Source organism: Pteronotus mesoamericanus, unplaced genomic scaffold (assembly GCF_021234165.1).
Source record: "Pteronotus mesoamericanus isolate MK-2021 breed Mesoamerican mustached bat unplaced genomic scaffold, CSHL_Meso_final contig_1173, whole genome shotgun sequence".
Taxonomy (NCBI): Eukaryota; Metazoa; Chordata; class Mammalia; order Chiroptera; family Mormoopidae; genus Pteronotus; species Pteronotus mesoamericanus.
In genome coordinates this window covers 740218-761878 of record NW_026555032.1, presented here as the reverse complement: position 1 = coordinate 761878, position 21661 = coordinate 740218, and the positions used below count along the sequence as shown (strand labels likewise).

The window sequence follows — 21661 nt, the reverse complement described above, 5'->3', positions numbered from 1 at the left end:
TGTTCAGTGTAAGAACTTCTTCCTGCTGCCAACTTGCCAGGGGCTGGGGAGCATGAGCTCAGTTCAAAGTGGAAGTGCTACGAAATTCAATGTCATTGTCATGGCCCCAGGTAGTTCATGAAAGTGTTGTTTGACTGCATGCCATGCCCTCAGTGCCCTGAAGAACATGGCTTGGCTTGGTACCAAAGCACCTCCCTGGTTCTATCCCCATGGCCTAGCTCCGTCTCCCCTGGCGGCCCCTCCTATTTCCTCACCCTCAGCCCACTCCCAGGGGTCCAGGCAGACTGTCTATCAATATGACTAAGGTATTATTTCAGTCAATCTATCAATCAGTCAGTCAATCAATCGGAATGCTTTATGTATTCAGGCACTGATCTATGCATTTGGGAGACATTAGGGAACAAAGTAGAAAAGTTTCCAGCCTTCAGAGTGCTTGTATTCTAGTGGTTGGAGGGGGCAGATCATACACAATTTTCATAGATAAGTAAATCAAATAATGTGGTAGAAGATAATATGTGTTCCAGATAAGGAATATGTAGAACAAGATGATGAGGAGCTAAGATGTGGGAGCTGGGCATGTTGCAACATTAAATGGGGTGAACAGGACAGGCCTACAAGGTGAATTTTGACCAGAGACCTAAAGAACATGAGGGACCGGCTTGCTGGATCCTGTGGTAAGAATGCTTCAGGCAGAGGGGTGAGTTAGAAGCAGGCCCAGCAGGACCATGCTGGGTGGTGGGGAGGGCAGTGAGGAGGCCCCTGGGGCTGGAGTGGAGTGAGCAGGTGCAGCAGGTAGGGAGGAGGTCAGCTCGTGGCACCTTACCCATTAGGAAAACTTTGGCCTTTATCCAGAGTACAACAGATAGAACAACTCTGGCTGCATGTCAAGAATGCTGGGGCAGAGGTATAGGTAGGGGAACAGCAGAAAATGGGGGTCCGGGCAAGACTTTTTGGTGGTTGCTTCCTGGTATAAACCTGAATGCAAATGCATCTTTTATTGCAAAATGGTCCAGGTCACTAACAAATAACCCTCCCTACCCCCATACCAAGGGCAGTATCTTACAACCTCTTCCACCCTACTATTGCTGCAGGTTGCACAGATGATTCTCGGGGAAGGACTGACTATACGGCCACTTGTAGGTGACCCCGCTTCTCTTGATCATGTAAAAGAAAGAGTCTTGTGGTCATCCTGAGATTTGGTAGGGGGTTTGCCTGTCTGCAGACCAACAGAGCTCTGGGGGTAGGTGGGCAGTGTTCATAGCCCACCTGGAGTTTATTAATAGTTCTCAGGTTCTACAGAACACAAAGAGCTCTCAAAGAATGGTATAAGCTCTGAGCACCTGGCCTATTATAGCTTTTTGTAATTTGCTGGGAGCCAGACATTATAGCAGAAAATATTGGAGGCTACTGTTCATGCAGCACAATATATATTTCCAGGCATTTGCTGGGAATTGCTTTCCCTAAGTTGCTTATGGGCTACTTCTAAAGTCTCATACTCAGGCCCACCAGGTCAGCTATATACCCAAAAGGGCTAGGCAGGTGTGTGCGGCCAGCTGGGCCTAATGCTGCAGGACAGGCAGGTGCCCAAGAACGCATGCCCCATCTGAACGCAGTGCTGGCACCCCCGGGCGAAAGGGACAGCCCAGCCCCGGCAGACCTCAGTTTTTCCAGAGAAGTAAAAAAATGTAGGTGTTCCTTTTCCTTTTTTTAATTTTTATAAGGGCTCTGGATTTAAAATTTTAAAAATGTTGGTAGCCAACTCTGATATTTGAATAATACTGTATAGGTTAAACAAAAACATCCAGATTTTTACTCTCAGATAGGATTTTTGCACATTTTTGGTCTATGCAGACAAAATACAAAGTTTTGTTGATTTGTTTTGCAAACTGCTTGGTCCTCTCTTCTGTCAGTGATGACTAAATTCAACATCCTATCACAAATTTTTATAGTACATTACAATCTTGTTAGAGTGTTTGGAAGCTATTGGAGGTTCTGTTGAAGTGAGTTAGAACACTTACCAGTTAGTTTTGACCCCTTTGCTGCACCTCTTCTGCCTGGGTTGTAGCGTGACGATGAAGGTGGGTGAAGGAAAGATGAGTTCTTGAGTTGGGTCAGCTCCTTGTCTATGGGTGTGGTTGCCAGGCTTCTGCGTGACAGAGGTGCTCTAATTAAAGTGGGATTGGTTTGTTAGCAGAGCCCTACTGGGCCCATAATTTAGTGACTTGGAGGTGTTATGGGCTTGGGGTACTGCTAAAGAGTGCTAAGGCTCAAGATAATTATTGCCTGACTTTGGGCAGAATGACAGATGGGTCCTCCTTGTTACTATAAACTAGCCTGCAGTTGAAATGGCAGGCTTTGTTTAATGTTCCTTGTTGAGGGGCTCTCAGCATTGACCCTCATTTGCCTTGCTGACGCTCTTATTTCTCTGTGCATTTCCAAGGTACTTCCTCTGAACCTTCACAACCCTCTGCAAAGCCTGCTGATTATTCAGCTGCGTAATTTGCATTTGGCTTTGCCCAAACAATGGATTGCCTGGGTCCCTCCATTTTCCAGCTGTCTGTCTTTTTGTTTGAATTTGAGTTTTCAGTTGACATGCTTTCTGGCCTGAATGTAACCTAGTTAAAGCAGGTCTGGTCTTTAACCAGACCTGTATAAATATTTATTTAAGACTTCTGTTGTATGTGTGCTTCTGGGAATGTAGCTGTTATTACCCCCTTGACATATAAAGGAAAGTAGGGTGCAAGACAAGCAAAACCGTGGGAGGCAGGTTGTCCCTTCTACAGGGAGTGATTTTTTGCTTGTGTTCCACATCCTGGCTTGCCTGATCCTCTAGCATGCTCTGGTGAACTCTTTGGGGAAATTAGCAACCCGCTCATGTAGGGGACTTGGCCTAGTGAGATGGATTTCAGAAACTTGGATGTAGTGAAGACATACAAGGCAGTATGTTTTCCTGCTAGCCGGAAGTGTCCATGAGCTCACAGTGCAGCCTATTCGCAGATGTGCGTCATGAATCTGGTTTCTGTTATTCTGTTTTAGATCTGTGGCTTTATTATTATGAATTCAGTAATTTTTTCTGAAACAAAATTGATATTTTTTTCTGATTTGAATGGCCATATATGGAGGGTATAGAAAATGTAGAAAATAAAAAAAGTTGAAAGGAAAGAAATCCACTAAAAAATTTCTACCCACCAAAGAGTAACCATTGTTTTCAGTTGTGGGTTTCTTTTTTTCCTAGTTGTTTTCAATTCATTTTTTAAATGTTGTTGTATTGTGAAGCTAATTACATCACAAATATCATCTTGTATCTTAACATTTTATACCTAATTTTTTTTCTCAAAAAATAGGGAAATCTATGATCTCATAACTTTCCTCTTCTTTTTGCTTCACACTGAATAGCCTCAAACATACCAGGCACTTCACCTCAGGGCCTTTGCACAGACTCTTCCATTATTGGAAGTGATGATATGGCTTCTGCCCTCGCCTCCTTTAAGTCTTTGTTCAAATGTCACCCTTGCTGTAAATCCTCTCCTGACTTCCCCATTCAGTTTGCAACTATATTCGCACGAATGCCTCCTGACCCTGACCCATCATTTCCCGGTACTGATGGCACCAAACAACACCTGTTTATTATCAATATTGTTATTCTAACTAATATGCTAATAGGAGCATTAACCAACACTACTTTTTGTATATATTTTTAAATAGCTACATAGCCTATTTTTTTAATGAACCACACTTTAATCATCACTGTATTGCTGGGCATTTAGATGCTATTATAAATTACATAAGCCTAATATGATCCTTTTATGTATAAAGTGTTTTTCTACTTCTTAGACATTGAAAGAGATTCTTGGACATGGGATTACTCTGTCTAGGTATATTGTGTTAAGACATTTGGCTACAAGTGATAAAAAATCAAACTGGCTTAAATAAATTAAGAGAAATTAGCTTGATGTATTTGAAAAATATAGGGGATGCACTTCAAGTTGGACTGATTCCAAAAGTTTAGTCCATGTTATCAGTGGTCTGATTTATATCTCTTATCTAAAAGAAATTTTTTGAGACAGAGAGAGAGAGAGAGAGAGGGGGAAACATCAATTTGTTGTTCTGCCCATTCACACACTCACTGGTTGCCTCCTGCATGTGCCCTGACCAGAGATCAAACCCGCAAACTTGACGCACCAGGATGATACTCCAACCTACGGAACTACCCAGCCTGGGCTATCTCTCGTATCTTTAATATCGGCTTTCCTTTGCGTTGGATTTAGTCTGAGGTAACTTCCTCCCATTTAGGGCAAAATTGTTAACTGAAGCTCCTGTTTTCATCCTACCAACCCTATCTGCAATCTCCTCTTAGAAGGACATCCCATTCCCAACATTTTCAGCAAAAACTCAGGAACTCTCATTGGGCTCACACTGAATTGTGCTGTCTCTGAATCATTCACTTTGGCCACAGGACAAGGTTACACTAGAGTGGGGATAATGATGTCATCTCACTCAAACCACATAGTCTAGGGGTAGGGAAAGTAATGTTTCCCAGAGGACACTCAGGCTGCTCTTACTCAAGTGGGGAACAGAACTACAGATCTGCACTTTACTTATGAACATAACATTTTAAGAACCCTGTGTCTAAGCGTAAAAACAAACAAACAAACAGAAACAAAACAAAACAAAAAACCAACTCAGAAAGTGATAAGAGCCCAGTCATATCCAAAGTGTACACTTCTGGGTGTGTAAGTCCAGTTTGATCAGATGGCAATCAACCTGCACTCTCACCACTGGGCAGTGAGAGGCAGGAAACCAGGCCTCAGCTCTCTAGGGAATGAGGCTTTGATGACCTGAAATTGCTTGCTTGCCCCAGAGGCTGTTGGTGGCCACTGGCTCCCTAAGTGCATGTTTAAGTTATGAGCATTGGGCACATGTTGTTAATGTAAGAAGCAGAAACGCTCCTGCAAATTCCCCTAAGGGATTTTGACAGCAGCGCTCTCCGGATGAACTTGGTGGCTGCTGACAGCCGGGTACTCCATTCCAGAGCAGCTGTGGTGTTTGTTAAACAGGCTCCGCACTGAGTGCTGACAGCCACGGTGACTTCATTATCTTCAGCTCTGTGGCCCCTGCCTTGACCAAGAGCAGCGTTCATAGGAGAGCTCCACGTTCACAGTTGCCCAATTGCCCGTCTGTCCACTGACCTTGCCAGCTTGCAGTGTAATTGTCTGAGGTTGGAAAGGCCCTTGTCTGTTGTCCCCTGTTAAATTTGCACCTGTCTTAAAGGCACTGCTGGACTTTTGTCAGACCTGTGGTGGCTTTCAGCTACCCTTAGCCAAGTACCCGTGGGGCTCCTTGGGGCACCTGCCTTGTCATCCCTGCCTTGGTGGGTCGTTCTGGCTCAGGCCTGCTGTTCTTTACGTGGAACCTATTAGCGTGAGGGAAGTAGGAAACGTCCTGATGAAAACTCCACAGGGCGCTCTCTTTCTGAGGGAACAGGGGCCGTCTAAACCAGAATTAGGATGTGTCACATTCAGTTACAGGCCAGGGAAAATAACACTGTTACACTTCACACTCTTCAGAAATTCCTAAAAGGCCTCTGACCTCTTCCTTTCAGGTCCTGTGTTAGTAACTATTAGCTATTGTGAGCTGGGGAGCTCTTCACAGAGGGAGGCTGCCTGAGCTGGGGCCGCGTGTTGTGCCCTTCAAGGTACCCTGCATTCTCCATGCAATTTTTGGCATTTTCTCCCTTTTCATCTTGTCAGGGAAATTTGATGGAGCCAATTTCTAAATAAATGATTCATGGTAATCCGTCCCTTCTGTGAAGGACTCCGGGTTAACAGTATTAATATTTCACTGGACGGGCTGAACTCACTCATACAAACATTACTTTCCAGTATAATTATTTGGGTGTTTGAAGTCACGGACATTGACTCTGACTGCATCAGGGAAAGAAATCCCGCCATTCAGTGGCCCAGCTCCTTTGTTGGAGACCAGAGTCCCTGAGACAACGGTCCTTGTTTCCTCAGTATAATCGAGTGGGCGTCCACCTCTTTGAAATCTGTAGCCCACTGTATAAATGTTTGGTATTAACAAATAACTCAATTAAAACTTTTTAAAGTAATGGCTTACTGCTTGGACAGCAGGCGGTCTTCTGTGATGGTGAGTGGTGGGCTTTTCGGCTCTGCCCTCCCCATGGTGGTGCCAGGCCGAACAGCGCAGGTAGGAGCAGAGCAGCAGCTCCGGTCGGGCATCTCTTCCTGATCTGTTGTGTATTTTGAGCATCTGGACAAGGTGCTAGTAAGAGTTCAGAAGGTTTCCACTGCTGATAAAGAAGTAACCCGTGAAAAGCATAGAGCTAAGTAAGATATTCTAAAAACAGTTTGTAAGGGAAAAACCAGAGTATCTTTGACCTGTTTTACAGAATTCAGTTACCAGTTTAATTAACAGTTACTTAGCACTTACTGCAAGGCAGACTCTGAGTTCTGGACATCTTGGTGCCCAGAGCGACCCTTTGAGGGATTTGCTGCCCTTTTTGCACTCGCCAATATGGCCTGTGAGTTGAGTTCTTTGGGAAGGTCCAGTGCCCCTTTGCACTGCACACCTGTATGGCATGTGAAAGCTCCCGTTGGTCATCGCACTCACCTGGTTCTGTCCTTTTCTCCATGACAGTATGAGCATGAGCGTGGAAAACTGGAGCAGCCCATGTCAAAACAAAGAGGGTCAAGGAATTTAATGGATTGTATTACATGGCCTGAGGACTGGACTGTGGCTGAATCTCAGAAGGTCTTGGATACTTTAGGAAGCCAGAGGTTCTTTCTGCCCTAGAGCTGTGTTTACCCCATGCTTATCTCTCTGCTCCTCTGTTTTTATAGCAAACCATGGCCAACACTAGCTCCAGTGATTGCAAGTTTCAATTCCAACAACAAAAATTAACCAACTGGACTCTCTCAGTCTCACTTCCTAATTCACAGCAAATGAAACATGCTTGCTTCACACTGGGTCATGTGACCCTTGTGGCTGGGGATGGGTTACAAAGGACGACAGGGCTGTCCAGGGTCCATTTCTGGACCTATGGGTAGGACAGGGAGAAGGTCCCTGAGAAAGGGACATGTGGTGAGCTGAGTGGCAGTATTGACCTCCTTACCCCACGTCCACACCTCTCTCACTGTATGCATGAGCGCTTGCAATGCCTGTGCCCAGAACAATCCACTTCAAAGCTTTACTGACCCATCGGGTAGGGTTTCATTTTTTTTGTTGCAGGGTAGGCGTATGCTTGTTAAATATGGAGAACTGACTTTATTAGTCAAATTGAGGACAGTCTTTGAGGACGGACATAGCTTTGGCATAGAACAAATCACAGAATTAGGCAACAGTGCGACCTACTTGACTTATCCCCCCAAAAGTAGATTTTTGAATATGGGTAAATGTTTTAATTATAATTATTACATCTACATTTGTAGATGTCTATTAAGACCATCTGTTATTGTTTTTCTACACAATTTTATTGAGGTCTGCATTAATTTTAAGCTCTGATGGGCTAGAGATTTTTTTCAATTGTGTTAGCAATGGCATATGCATACAGATACCACTAATTACTTTATTATGGGAGTAGTTTGTGTGATTGCACTTTTACTTTGAAAGTTTAATATAGTTCCCAGCTCTCTTCCCAGTTGCGAAATTATCAGATCTCAGCAGTTGTTTGATTGACAACTGCTTAAGCATTTTCAGTCTGAAACTGGCCCTTTGGTGCTCAGAACATGCTGGGAAGGGAAGTTGTTGCAGCTGAATCCTGGAATCTTTGGCCACTTGGCTTTCTTTTAGTTCTCAGAGTTTACAATTACACTTAATTTTTAACTTTATTCTCTTGGAAATTTTCCATTGATGTTTAAAAGGGCATATCAAATATATTAATATACTCACAAATGAGAGAAAACATATATGAGGTCTTAAAATATTCTGAATAATATTTTCTTTCTTTTTAGCTGTCTCCGTTATGAGGTACAGCGCCTCTGCTTTTGGGTTTGCAGTAAGTAACCTGAAATGTACTTTTATGAAGTTTTGCACGTTTTACCTGAGCCTGAGAATCTCACCCCGGGCTCTCGATCAGAAGAGGGTGGTTAGCAGATGAGAGCTTAGCATAATAAACATAACTTTTATAGAAATAGCTTCTATAGGAAATTAGAATTTACTAGAAGTGAACTGCAGTGGTGCTGCCTAACTCTCAAGGACACATTAGGGGACCACATTTCCTGCACTGATTGAGAGGATGTGTTAGGGTTTTAGCCCTTATTTGCCCCTCAAGGTTGTAGGTTTGAAAATGGGCACACCCTGCAGTGAGCCTTGGCTGGCGCCGGCGCAGATGCTGGGAGTTAAGAGAAGGGCTGCTGCGCGGGGATAAGCCAGTCTGCAGCCTGGCTGCAGGCAGCCTGTGTTCCCAGCCTGCTCCCTGATGGGGGCTGGTTAGAGAAAACCAATCTCAGATGTTCTACAGGCTAGGCATGTTGAAAACTTGGGTGAAGGTTCCCCACGTCCCCTCAAGAGAGTGCTTGTAATTTTTCAGATGACAAGTATGGTGTGGCACAATTGCTCAATCAGAGAGTTCTTGTAAACACCCTTCCTTTGTAGCTTTAGGGTTTCCTGTATCTAAGGGCATGTGTTTCTGTTCCCAAACTCACTTCTTCCTTTTGTTGTGAAAACTTAATGTTTTGGGGGTTGCAGATTCTTTTCAGACTCTTTAGGAGGAGTGGATTGTCTCTCCTGGAGAATGCACACCACACACACACTCTCGCTCTCTTTCTCTTTCTCACACTCCCCTCTCTTTCCTTTCCTTTCCCTCCTCCCCTTCCCCCCACACATCATTCATTCATACAAAAGGATTTTGTATACAATTTCAAAGTGTTTGCAGACTTCCCAGAGCCCTTGGGTGATCACTCTCACCCTGGACCCCAAGTAGAATAATCCCATTGAAAGCCAGAAACAGATTCCTCACCTCTAATATTTTACTTGGGATGTACAACATTAAATACTGAAATGATTTTGCTGATCATGGGGAAACCAATTTCACAAGTGCTAGAACAGTGTGCTCCCTCCATATCTTCAGAGTGCTGGGAGCCAGGGGACCGGGAGCAGGCCCGCCACCCCACAGTTTCCCCGGCCATGGGAGCAGTGTGCAATAGGAGGAGGAGGACCTGGCATGTGGGGTGCCCTGGGCTCCAGGTCCCCAGGACCCACCGTGAGGAGGATGAATGGCCCGCGTTATAATGATGCAAACACTCTTTGCTCTGAGGTCACTTGCTCAGGTGTTCTGAGTCACAGAATCGTTGCCTTGTGTCTTCACAGTTGTACCCTGTTAACTGTGGAAAACCACTAATACCATGTCTCCTTCTCCTAGTTTGATGCCATCCTTGATGTCCTGTCATCAGCAATTGTCCTGTGGCGTTACAGCAACGCGGCCGCTGTGCACTCTGCCCATAGGGAATACATGTAAGTGGATTTTTACCTTTTTCTAGACTGCAGTGCCTGTGCAAATGAAGGTCACATTATTAGGTTGTCAGCGCAGCTTACTCTGCAGCTTTGGTCCCAGTGACAAGAATAAGGTCCCTAAATTGCTTTTGAGAATGGCTTGCTGGTGTGATTATCAGCCATTTCCTTCCACAGTGGTCAAAGAGATGGATGTCCCTTTGTAACACTCTCTGTTCTCTGCTTTTGAGTCTGGAGTAAACATTTTTATGCTCAGTTGCCTTGTTATCTATCCTTTTGTCCATCCATCCGTTGATTCATCAATCCACCCATCATCTTTCCATCCTCTTTTCCTTTGTGTTTTTGGAATCATTGTTCCCTTGAATTTTCATGCTTTTTTCTTTCTTTCTGAGTAAGATAAGTTCTCTAGTGGAATTCCCAAAAGATATCTTGAGGGCATTATAAATTATTCTACTTGTACCAGCCTCTCTCTGTATCAGAGGATATTGCTTACCCCAGCCTCCACATCCTGTGGGGGAATGCTTATGTCTTTGAGGGATTTGTGTTTGTGACCATAAAACATGTGTCTTTTTCAGTTTTCATCTCTACTCCATTTGTAATCCTCAGAGTGATAACAGCAGAGGTTCCAGAGCGATATTTTCTGGCTTTGAATCTCAGCTTCCCCATTTATTATCTCTGACTATGGGAAGCTACTAACGGCCCTGTGCCTTGTTTCCTTGACTGGAAAAACAGAAAACAATACCTCCTTTATTAGGGTTATTATGACAATTATATGAGTGAAATATAATCATCACAATATGAAACACACACACAAACACACACACACACACACTTCAGAACAGTGTTTGGCATGTAGTTCAGTAAATCTTAGCTGCCATGGTTATTAATTATTAAGGGGACTCCCTTAGGACTGAGCCACCACTGGTCATTAGGGCAAGAGTATTACCCCACCTCTGAAGCTTTTGAACAGTTGAATACAAATGAATAAACGCCCCTTGCTGTGGATTGTGGTGGATCGCAGACAAAGGGTGCTCTTGGTAGGGCTGCTATGTCATACTCACACATACAAATGTTGGGATACGAATGTTGGGTGACAGGAGATTCAGAGAGTGATATATCTCACATTTCATGTGCCACATGGAAAGCTTTTGAAAGATGACACCGTAATTGATTCACAAATGAGAACGAATTTTAATTGCATTAATTGTTGGCTTTAGGTATAACATAGAACTTCTTTTGAAATGTTAAATATTTATTTTAATACACTTCAGCTTTTTGAACAAATATAATTAAAGTATAAAAAATAAAGTGTAAAAATTTTTGATATCACAGATGATATTGTTTAGGGTAAGGTTAATTTTGAAAAAACTGAGTCAATTTGTGGTTGAAAAAAATTAAGAAAACACTACTAGTAAACTTGTTTTGTGAAATTTCAAATGTTTGTACATAATGGTCAACGTTGAACTAACATTGGTTTCGTCAAAAGAGAAGCTGATGCACCTGCTGCAGCCATTGCTGGCTGTTATTCGAGGAATACATGAGAACAATCTAGAGAGCACAATCTGGAGACAAGCTCAGATTTCAAAAGCGAGTCCCTGTTCTGTCAGAAGAACATATATTCGGTAGCCAGTAGTGGCTATTTCAGCACTTATTGTGGCTGGTACTAATTAAGAGGTGTTGTAAGTATAAAATATATACCCCATTCCAAAGATGTATAAAAAGAATGTAAACATTTATTAATAATTTTAAAAATATGGATTGTATTTTGATATAAGAATATTTTGGATATATGGAGTTAAATGAACTCTTAAAATTAATTTTACTTGCTTCTGTTTATATTTGTAATGTGACCTTTAAAAATTTAAAATTCCATATGTGGCTTATATTTTTATTGGGCCTTGCCCTCAAAAGGGAAAGCTCTTCCCTCTGCCTTTTCTTGTTTTAGAATTAATAATCCAGAATTTGATTTGCAATTCCAGAAGGAATTGAGTTCATTGTTTCTCAATTTCTCTCTTCTAATTTGCTTATTTTAAATCTGATTTTATTTATGCTGAAATGAGTTTCTTACATTAGTCACAAAGCCACACATTATTGTGGCTTTCTTGCAGTGTTGGGATCTCTATGAGCATTTGCCAGGTAGCTTGGAGTTTTTCCAAGATTAAGACTGATAACAAGAAATGTTTTTGGTTTTACTGTTTTTAATGATCCCAGAGCAGGTACTTCTTTAAGAAAAATGTATATCAGTATTAATGCCCAAGAGGCAAAAACTCGCAGAGGAGTTGTTCAGGTAATTCCCAGATAATAGTTCATTTGCTGATGCCAGTGAATTCATTCAGAGAGCCTTAATCTAGGGATTAAAACGGCATTCACAATCCTCTACTGTTGGCTTTGGTATAAGTTTTAATCTCTGGCTCATTCCATGTAAATTAAAATTTCATGAAATCACTGCCAGCTGAGAAAGTGATGTTTGCATATTAATGAGCATAAATGAATTATGAGAGGCAGAGCTAGAAGGGTACTGGTTTCCAGTTACTTGCTGGAGAATAATATTTGAGAGAATGGGGAAATACCCAACTGGTTCTTAGTTCATTCTTCTAATTTTGCCTGCTCTGACTCTAAGGTTCAGGAGGAATATGGAGCTCGGACTTGTCAGGGCAAAGAGGATAGACAGCTTGCTCAGCCTTGCCAGCTGCTCACTGTGGCTGGGATGGGGCATTTGATGCTCAGAGGAAACGAGTGTGCCTTCGGCACCACAATAGAACAGGGCCCTGGACAACAGTTTCATTCTATTCTATACTTTGTTACAGTGGTAAAAAAAAAACAAAAACCATATAACATTGAATTTACCACTTTAAACATTTTTAGGGAACAGTTCAGTAGAGTTAAGTATATTTACATTGTTGTGAACAGATCTCTAGAACTTTCTTATCTTGCAAAGCTAAAACTCTGTACTCATTAAAGAACTCCCTTTGACCCTTTCCCCCATCCCTTGGCAACCACCATTCTACTTTCTGTCCATGAATTTGACTACTCTAGGTACCTCATATAAGTGGAATCATACAGTATTTGTTGTTTTGTGACTGGTTTATTTCATTTAGCATAATGCCCTCAAGGTTCATCCATATTGTAGCATATGTCACAATTTCTTTTCTTTTTAAGGCTATATAATATTCCATTGTATGTATATTCCACATTTTATTTATCCATTTATCGGTTGATAGACATTTGGGTTGTTTCCACTGCAGCTATTGTGACTGATACTGCTATGAACAAGGGTGTACAAATATCTCTTCATGACCCTGCTTTCAATTCTTTCAGATATAGACCCAGAAGTAGGATTGCTGGGCCATATCATAGTACTATATTTAATTTTTTGAAGACCCTCATACTATTTTTCTATAGCAATTGCTCCATTTCATAATCCAACCAGCTAGTTATTTATTTTTAAAAGCTCCAAATTTGATTAGTTACCTTCTTGTGGAGGGGGAGATGTGTGGAAGGGGCGGACCAGGTTTATGCATGGTCAGGGTTTTCAACGGGAAAGTGAAACAAACAGGGCAAGTGAGTCAAGTTTATTTGTAAGGGAGGAGTCTAGGAACAAAGCAAAATATTCAAAATGGATAAGGAGGGATGGGAGGACAATGGCAAGGTTAGTGAATAGTCCTCGTGGATTAGGAGTCCTGCTTACCTTGACAGTTGTTGGTGTGGGATACTAATTTGAGAGTGGCATGCTGAAAACCAGGATTTCACGCCAGGATTGGTGTGGCTCTAGGGTAGGAGCCAGTGGCTGGGATAGGGTAAGGACAAAGGGTCAGCACATGTGTGAGGCCAGGCATTAGCTGGATGCTCCACATGGGATTGAGGGGATGTTTGCAGAATTTACAGAGTAGATGAAAGGAGTGAACCAGGTGCTGATGTCCTCAGTGAATGAAGGAGAGGGGCCAGGGGATTGGGGGCAATGACAGGGAGGTGTAGTGGTGGTTTGGTCGGTGGGTAACTGGGAGTTCTGAGGGAGAGAGCCAGAGAAACTGGTTTGGAATGTACCCAGAGGAAGACAGGCTTTGAGAATGTGCACAAGAGAAGAGACACAGCCTCTACTTCAGAGGTAGGGAAGGCAGCTTCCTCAGCGAACAACCAGGTTTTATTAGGCCAGGAGGTGAGGGGAAGAGCCAGAAAATAGTCTGAGGCTCTGGGGCCTGGGAATCGGATGGAATTGTTTGCGAGGGAAGGGAGCAAGGCGCCACCAGGGGGACAGGGGAGTAGAAGAGTGGCTGTAGGGCTTGAGTGGCAGCTCTTGTCCTGCTGACAGCGGATTGCTGTGAGGACACGCAAAAAAGAATGAAGCACTATTTGTGCACTTCTGTTGGGAGCTCCAAGGTTCATTCAGTGAACAAAGCATGGCGCAAAATAGTGTTTAGAGTCTTTTCTCATTTGTTTTAATAAAAGAGGTTTGCATCCACACACATTTGTTTAGACATAGAAAACCATCTCTTCTGCAAGGACACAATGGAGACTGGCAGCAGGATCGCCTCTGGGAAGGAGGACTGGGGACAGACAAAGGAGGAGACATTTCTGTATATCCTTCAGACCAGAGCTGCCCCATAGAACTGTCTGGGGGAACGGGTCTGCCTGCATCCGCACTGGCAGTGCGGCGGCCATTAGCCACACGTGGCCATTAAGTACTTGCCATGTGACCAGAGCGGCTGAAGAACTGGATTTTTGACTTAAAATAGTCATGTGTGGTAGTGGCTACCATGTTGAACAATGCCTCTTTAGACAGTTTGATCATTTTTAATGTATTTTAGAAAATAGACAAAGTTGTTAAATCAAAGTCCAGAGGATTTGGAAATGTAAACAAAGATATTGAAGGAGGCAAGGCATTACTGGAGGTGGAGGATACGGGAGAAATCAGTGTAGGAGAAAATTGGCCAGGCCAAGTGACACAGGGAATTTCACGCCAGTCTCCACTATCTTCCACCCTGTGTACCATGTAAGGCCACAGGAAATACAGCCTCCTGCTGCTGTCAGCTGCGGAGGGCCATTGGATGCTTGCCACAGAAGGTACAGATTGACGCTCATTGGGGGCCTCTGACATTTTACATATGATTGCAGCACAGGTGGGAGGCCCCAGGGAGACTCCCCAGGCCCAGCTGTCTCTTTGGGCCACAGTCAGCTCCCTGAGACAGAGAGGTGGAGGCAGATGGGAGGCTGCTCACCTTTGCAAGCTTCTAATTGTGCAAAGCTGGGGCAAAAAGAGCCTGGGAGGTTGTTCTCTTACTCCGAATGGACCTCCAAATGGCATGATGCTCAGCAGCATATTTGAGAGCTCTGGAGGGGATACACTTGGAGAGGCAGAAACCCTTTGTGTGTCTTCTTATGTGAAATAAATGGGCACACCATTTCTCACCCAGGCAGGGTAGTTGCTCCGTTTTCTTTTTCAATTTGCTGAGCCAAATGCTTGGCCTGAAAATCATCAGTTGACAGAATAGCTTGATAGTCTTTTGATTACTGGTTTCAGCAGCACCCTTGCTGTTTTTGGAAACAGCTCCAGAAGTTGAAAAAGAAAAGTAACTGATGCAGTTAAGCAATGATGGATCAGTAATTTGCTTTGGTGTCTGATTTAAGGAGACTTGCAGAGGTAATGAGTAATATCAAGAACATATTAAAATATGAGGTCTGTCCAGAAAGTATCCAGCCATGTACTATGAAAAATAGAGACATTTAGTGAAGAAGATACAAAATACAAGAAACATTGTACATAGGACAATGACTCCTCAGTCCCCTTTAAAGCAGGCACCTTGGGACCTCACACTGTTTTCCCAATTGCCATCAGCTGTCTCGCCATATTTTCCTGAATCTCACTGATGGTCTGAAACCTCTTCCCTTTCAAAGGTGATTTTAGATTTTTAGTATTTTAGTTTTGGGAAAATCTAGAAGTCAGAGGGCACCAAATCTGAGTTGTAGGGTGGCTGAGCCACCTGGGTGATTTGCTGTTTTGCCAAAAGACTCTGCACAGCACCTGACGCATGAGCAGAAGAATTACCATGATGAAGTTGCCAATCACCAGTTGCCCATAGCTGTGGCCTTCTGAATCATCTGAATAGTTTCCGCAGAGGAATGTTTAAGCTTAAGCAAAATTTGATGCAGATTTGTTGCTGTACTTGCTCAGTCATTTTGAACGTGACAGCCATATAGTACACATGCTTACTCAACGGCATCTACCGCCCCCACTGACTAGTGTACAGTGAAGTCATTTTTCATGCACGCGCATTCCGGTCCACTCGCCTTGGCTGCCAGGTTCATCAATGTGGTGCAAACTGTTCTCGTTATATTAACAATGGCTGGACTTTTTTCCGGACAGACCACATAGTACATGTCTCCCCTTCTTCTCATAATATATTTGGTGTGACCCTAAGTTGGGGGACCTGGGAAAGAACTGCATTTCTTCCACATTTGTCTAGTGTTGTTAACTTGACAAAGCCCTTGAGTATATTTTAGCTCTAGGGGAGACCCTGAACTAGAAGAATAAATAACTTTGGAGATGGCTTCAGTGACTGATGAGAGCTAGTGTAGGAGGCAAACACACACTTTGGCATATGTAGAAAATTGCTTTTGACCTCAGGACATGTAGAAGGCAGGACAAGAGCTCATCTGTCTTTAAGAGGTTGCCTCTAGTCTTGCCTGAAGGTAGAAGGGAGTTGCCTTCCACTGTCATGAAAAAGACATGGAACCTCCATCATGACACTGACGTGACATTAATGGTTGTGGTGCTGTGGGCAGGACATAGCAGAACAAGGAGTGTTGGCTTCCTTAGCCCCTGTTATAAGTTGAATTGTGTCTCCTCCAAAAGACACATTAAAATTCTAACACTCAGTATTACAGAATGTGACTTTATTGGGAAATAGGTTCTTTGCAGATATAACCAAGTTAAATGAGGTCCTGATCCAATATGACTGGGGTCCTTACAACAAGGGGAGAGATGCAGAGATAGATACGCAAGAAGAAAATGATCCTGTTGATGAGGGCAGAGGTCAGAATGATGTATGTACAAGTCAAGGAATGCCGAAGATTGTTGGTGAGCACCAGCAGCTAGAAGCAAGGAGGAATTCTACCTTACAGGTTTCAGAAGGAGTGTGAGTGTGATACCTTGATTTTGGACTTCAAGCCTCCAGAAGTGTGAAAGAATAAACTTCTATTTTTTTAAGACCCCTAGTTTGTGATGCTTTGTTATAGCAGCCACAGAAAACTAATACTGTGCCTGAGAAGAGTTGTCTTTCAGTTCTACACTCACCTGTTTTGTGACCTTAAGTTATTTATTAATCTTTCCAGGCCTCAGTTTGCTCATGTGTGAAAGGAGAGCTGTGATAATTACCAGTGGCATTGCAGTGAAGATTAAACCTATTGTTGAATTCAACATCAGTATATGCTCAAAAAGTATTAGATCACTTATTTTCCATTGCTAGAGTTTTAAAAAGGTTGTTATTTTTTTTTCTTTTTAAGAGCGTGGAATAAAAGAGTTTACAATTAAAAATTGAAAAACTCCATGAAAAAATGTCTATGGGTGAGGGTAAAAAATATTGAAAAACACCGGCATACACTTTGGCATACGTAGAAAATTGCTTTTGACCTCAGGACTGGGGGTATTAGTGTAGTGAGGTGATAAAAGATTATTCCTTGATCTCCTGATTTTATCACCTCTCCATGCCTCTGCTGCCCCTCCACCCCAAAGAAATCTGTAACAAGAGAAAGTAATACATGGTTATTGTAAAAGGTTGAGGTAATCCATAGAGGTACAAAGAACATAGTAGGGCTCACTTGTTACAGGGCTTTCCAGAACTAAAGTTTTGATGTATGTTGTGTATTGTATATTGTGTGCACATGTATGTGCAATGTTACATATATTTTTTAATCAACATAGACATGTTGTATGTATACCCTTTGGAAAACTAGGTCTTCTCTTCTTACCACCATGTTTTGAACATCTTCCCATCTTAGGATAAAAGTGTGTTATTGTTTGATGGCTATGCGGCGTTCTATATATGGATATAACATATTTTGTTTAAATAATTTTCTATTGAAGACATAGGTGGTTTCCAATGTCTTGGGGTTAGAAACAATCTGAAATGACTGTCCTTACACATTTGCATTTTAATGCTTGTCCTCTCATTTCTTTAGGATACACTACTGGAAGTCTGGGTTCAAGAATTTTCTAACACCATTTTTATGCCCAGTGTCAAACTGTGTTCCAAAAAGTTCGCCCTGACTTACATTCTGCTGGTAGGGGTTAGGATGTCTGTTTACTCGCTGTGCCAGCTCGGTGTTACAATTTTTTTTGGTCTTAGCCACTTGTCCAGGAGCAAAATTGAATTCCCCATGCATTTATTTAGTTATCAGTATGTAGTTGGGCATATTCTCATATGCTTTTTTTGTCATCTATATTTCTTTTGAGAAATAGATTGCTGGAATTCCAGATGGAATGAGAAGCCTTTTATTTCCATTTTGGAACATTTCCCAGACTCTGGCTACTAGAATGTAGGTGGCTAAGGAAGTACAACTTAATAATTGACCGGGTCCTTCCTGCATTTTCCCCCATCACCTGTTTTATTACTATTTTTGCGTGTTGTGTTTTTTTCTTTCACAGATCTAATTACCTGTGTTTAATTTATATATTGGTATATTTGTTTATCATCCATTGCTCTCATAAAACTTTAAGCTGATGAGAGCAAGGGTGTTCCTTAACTGTCTTACTCTTTTCATTATCAATTCCTAGACTAATGCCTAATACTTAGTAGGTGCTCATTAAAGTCTTGCAGAAGGAAAGACTGAGCTATGTAACTCCTTTTTCTTATGGAAAGTTTTGATATATTTTTGAAGATGGTAATCATAAGTATTTACTGAGCACCTGCTTTCTACTAGCTTTCATGCTGGGCTCTGTTAGGTAGAGGTATTATTTAACACCTGGTAGAGAAAGTAAATATTGTTCCTGAAGACTCATGGCTAGTAATGGATACAGCTGGGGCTTGAACCTAGGTCCTCCTTGCTCTGAAATTTGCTCATAACCATTATGCAACATTACCTTTCCAAATAATAATTTGTGAGTTGTGGTTTTACCAGATTTTTTGACCCACATCCCTTCCTATTGGAGATGCTCTTTCCTAGCAATTAGCAGCAAAACAAACTTAATTGAAGGCAGAGGGAAAGTGGTTGGGGATCAGAGGAATTAAGAGCTATAACATTATCCAACTTGAAAGGCTGTCCCAGGCTTTGGTTCTAAGTTTGAAAGGTAGGGAAATGGTTGGCAGTTGGCTAGACATGGATGAACTTCCTGGGCCAGGCAGTCTAGGGGCAGGGTTGGCAAATTCCCAGCAGCTGGCATTCATGTCGGGATCCCCTGGCGAGTGGTTGCCATGACAAGCCCTTAGCCCTCCCGTGTCTCCGAGGCCTTGCCAGTGAGGATCATTTGCCTTGGCTGCAGCCTGCTTCTGTCTCTTTGGACCTTTGGTTCCTGTTTTTGGGCCACACTGGCAGCTGGGTAGGGCCTTTTCGATTCTGGACTGAGAGCTTTGCCATCAAGGAACATGGACCCCGCTTTGCCCACTACTGTGGCCTCTCCTCTGGCCGCTACTGCCAGAAGAAGGCATTTGCTGTGTGGAACCTTCTGTTCCTGAGAACACCAGCGTGCAGCACTGTGGATATTTCACCCCGATGATGGTCACCCTTTGGAAACTTGAGCCTGGAACTCACAGCGTTTGTCGTCCTCCTATCTTCCACTCTCAACTGTGCTCCGAGGGGAATGGACATAATTCAGGAACCCTTGTTTATGTAGTGAGATTTGAGGTAGTTCAGAGCAACAGCCTTCTTTTTTTGTGACCACCTCTGTCAGCAGGAGATTTTGGCAGGTTCTTTCCTTCTCTGAAAGGTCCTGCAGTCCACGGAACATTCTGTGGGCCTGGAGTCTCCATAGTTGTCTTGGAAGTGTTAGGGTCAGAGCTTTCATGGCACATAGCTCTTCTTCCTTCAGCATCCAGATTTTGTTCAGTGTGTTTGCTGCTGAACATTTTAAATTCACTTTGCTTTTGCATAGTTTGCTATTGACTACTAATCAATACTAGTTGATGATGATTTTCTTCTCTATACATTTCGCATTTTCTGAAAAATATTTTACAAGATAGGTTTAGATAGATAGGTTATGTTTATAATCTTATCAAGCATACTTTTTTTCCTTTGGGGAAATATAAAAAACAATAGGAACAAAGAAGAAAGCTCTCATCTCCTGTATGTTGATACCGCCTTGCTGCAATTATCCTACTGAGTACTGTCGTACTGACAACACCACTGGGTGCTTTTCCATATGATGATGGCTTCCCACCACAGTGCATGTAGCCTTCCTTTGGGGGTCCATGAAGTTGCAAGGATTGGAATTCCGGTGACTTTTTACTCCCCATTTCCTGCTTTTTTCTAAATAGTTGCACTCTTTAAGCTTTTGGTCAGCATGGGTTTTACAGGTGTCTGTCTGTATATGATTCAGCTTATTCATATCACCAAATGGAAGGCATCTAAAGGAATACTTGAGGTTTTTTAATAGTTTATACCTACCTCATAAACTTGTTATGAGAACCAACTGAGGTAATATCAGTAAGTTCCTTGACACAGTGTTTGACATATAGTAGGTATCCAATTAACGGAGGGCATTTTTTAACAGTAGGCTTTCCAGGAAAAATAACTAAGTATTCTTTTTTTAAAAAGTCTTTATTAAAATATAATTCACATAGCATAAAGTTCATGCACTGAAAGTGTCCAAGTCGATGGCTCTTAGTATATCCACAGAGTTGTGCATCCATCACCACAATCAATTTTAGAACATTTTCATTACCACAGAAAGAAGCGCCACTCCCCTTAGCTTCCACCCTTGCAAACCCTCCTGCCTCCCCCTGCCACTCCCAGCCCAGCCCTCGGCAACCTCTACTGTCTGTTCCTACAGTTTTGCCCATTCTGGACCTTTTGTGTAAATGGAATCATACACTCTGTGGTCCTTTGTGGCTTAGGAAAACGTTATCTTCCTTCACTTTCCACTTAGCGTAATGTTTTCACCATTCCTCCACATTGTAGCATGTATCAGTATGTACTTTCTTTTTATTGCTGTATAATATTTCATCAGATGGATTACCAACCACAGTTAACATATTTATTCATCAGTTCATGGACATTTGACATCAGCTGGGACATTTGGGTCATTTTGCTTTTTCACTATTATGAATAATGCTGTTGTGAACATATCTGTACAAGTATTTGTGTGGAAATATGTTTTAATTTGTCTAGGGTTTATAGCTAGGAGTAGAATTGCTGGATTATGTGGTAACTCTATGTCTAACATCTGCTTTCCAGTGTGGCTGTACAATTTTATATTCCTGCCATTAGTGTATGAGAGTTCGAATTCCCCCACATCCTTGCTAGCACTTGTTATTGTCTGTATTTTTGATGTTGCTATTCTAGTGGGTGTGAGTGGATCTCATTGTGGTTTGACTTAAACTTGGCGGTTTATATGCTTTTGAAAAGCCTCCTTTCTCTTCCCTTGTTTGATTCTTGGTCTTGATTCCCAGAGAACCTTGAGGAGTTGGTTGTGTCCTCCCAGCGAGTGAAGTAGCTTGCGTCTGGAGAAAGCTTCCTTCAGGAGGCCCTCCACCCCCTGATGGTGACCTCCTGGCCTCCTTAGGGCTTTGCAGAGTCTGGCCTTTGGCCTTTCAGGCTGAGGCTTGGTTTTAATGGCACAAAGATAGGGAACTCAGCTTGATCAGGCTCACAGAATGACATGTAAAAATGGGATGCCAGTGTATTTGTGAATGCAGTTTCTCTATCACAAGATCTTGTCTCCTCATCCATGTGGTTTCCTCCATTTTCTCCTGTAGGTAGACCCACACAGAACACCTGGGCATTGCAATCGCAGGGATTGGGGGAAGAGAAGGCCTCACGACATCAGGCCCTGAGAGCCTGATCGATCAGTCTGTGCAGCAGAGATGCTGGTCAGGCCTGAAAGGAGCCACCTCTGAGACCAGGACACTGGCTAAGATCCCTTCTCCTTTGACTAGCACTTTTGGAAATGGCTCATCATATTTGCCTTTACAACCACCTTTTTTGTGTTCCTCCAGTTGACCAACCCTTTTTCTGTTTTACGAACTGTTTTAGTTATGTCGAT

The 21661-nt window shown here is 42.6% G+C and overlaps 1 protein-coding gene across 2 annotated transcripts in view; it reads left to right on the top strand.

Annotated features, from left to right (window-relative positions):
• Window positions 1-21661, top strand: part of TMEM163 (transmembrane protein 163) — a 228684-nt gene that overhangs the window by 137265 nt on the left and 69758 nt on the right. For both annotated transcript variants that reach the window (XR_008529873.1, XM_054582016.1), the window contains exons 3-4: window positions 7971-8014; window positions 9380-9471. Coding sequence is in view for 1 of the 2 variants with exons in the window: in XM_054582016.1 (XP_054437991.1) it covers window positions 7971-8014; window positions 9380-9471 (136 nt within the window). In the remaining variant the exon portion in view is untranslated. The remainder of the gene's footprint in view (window positions 1-7970; window positions 8015-9379; window positions 9472-21661) is intronic.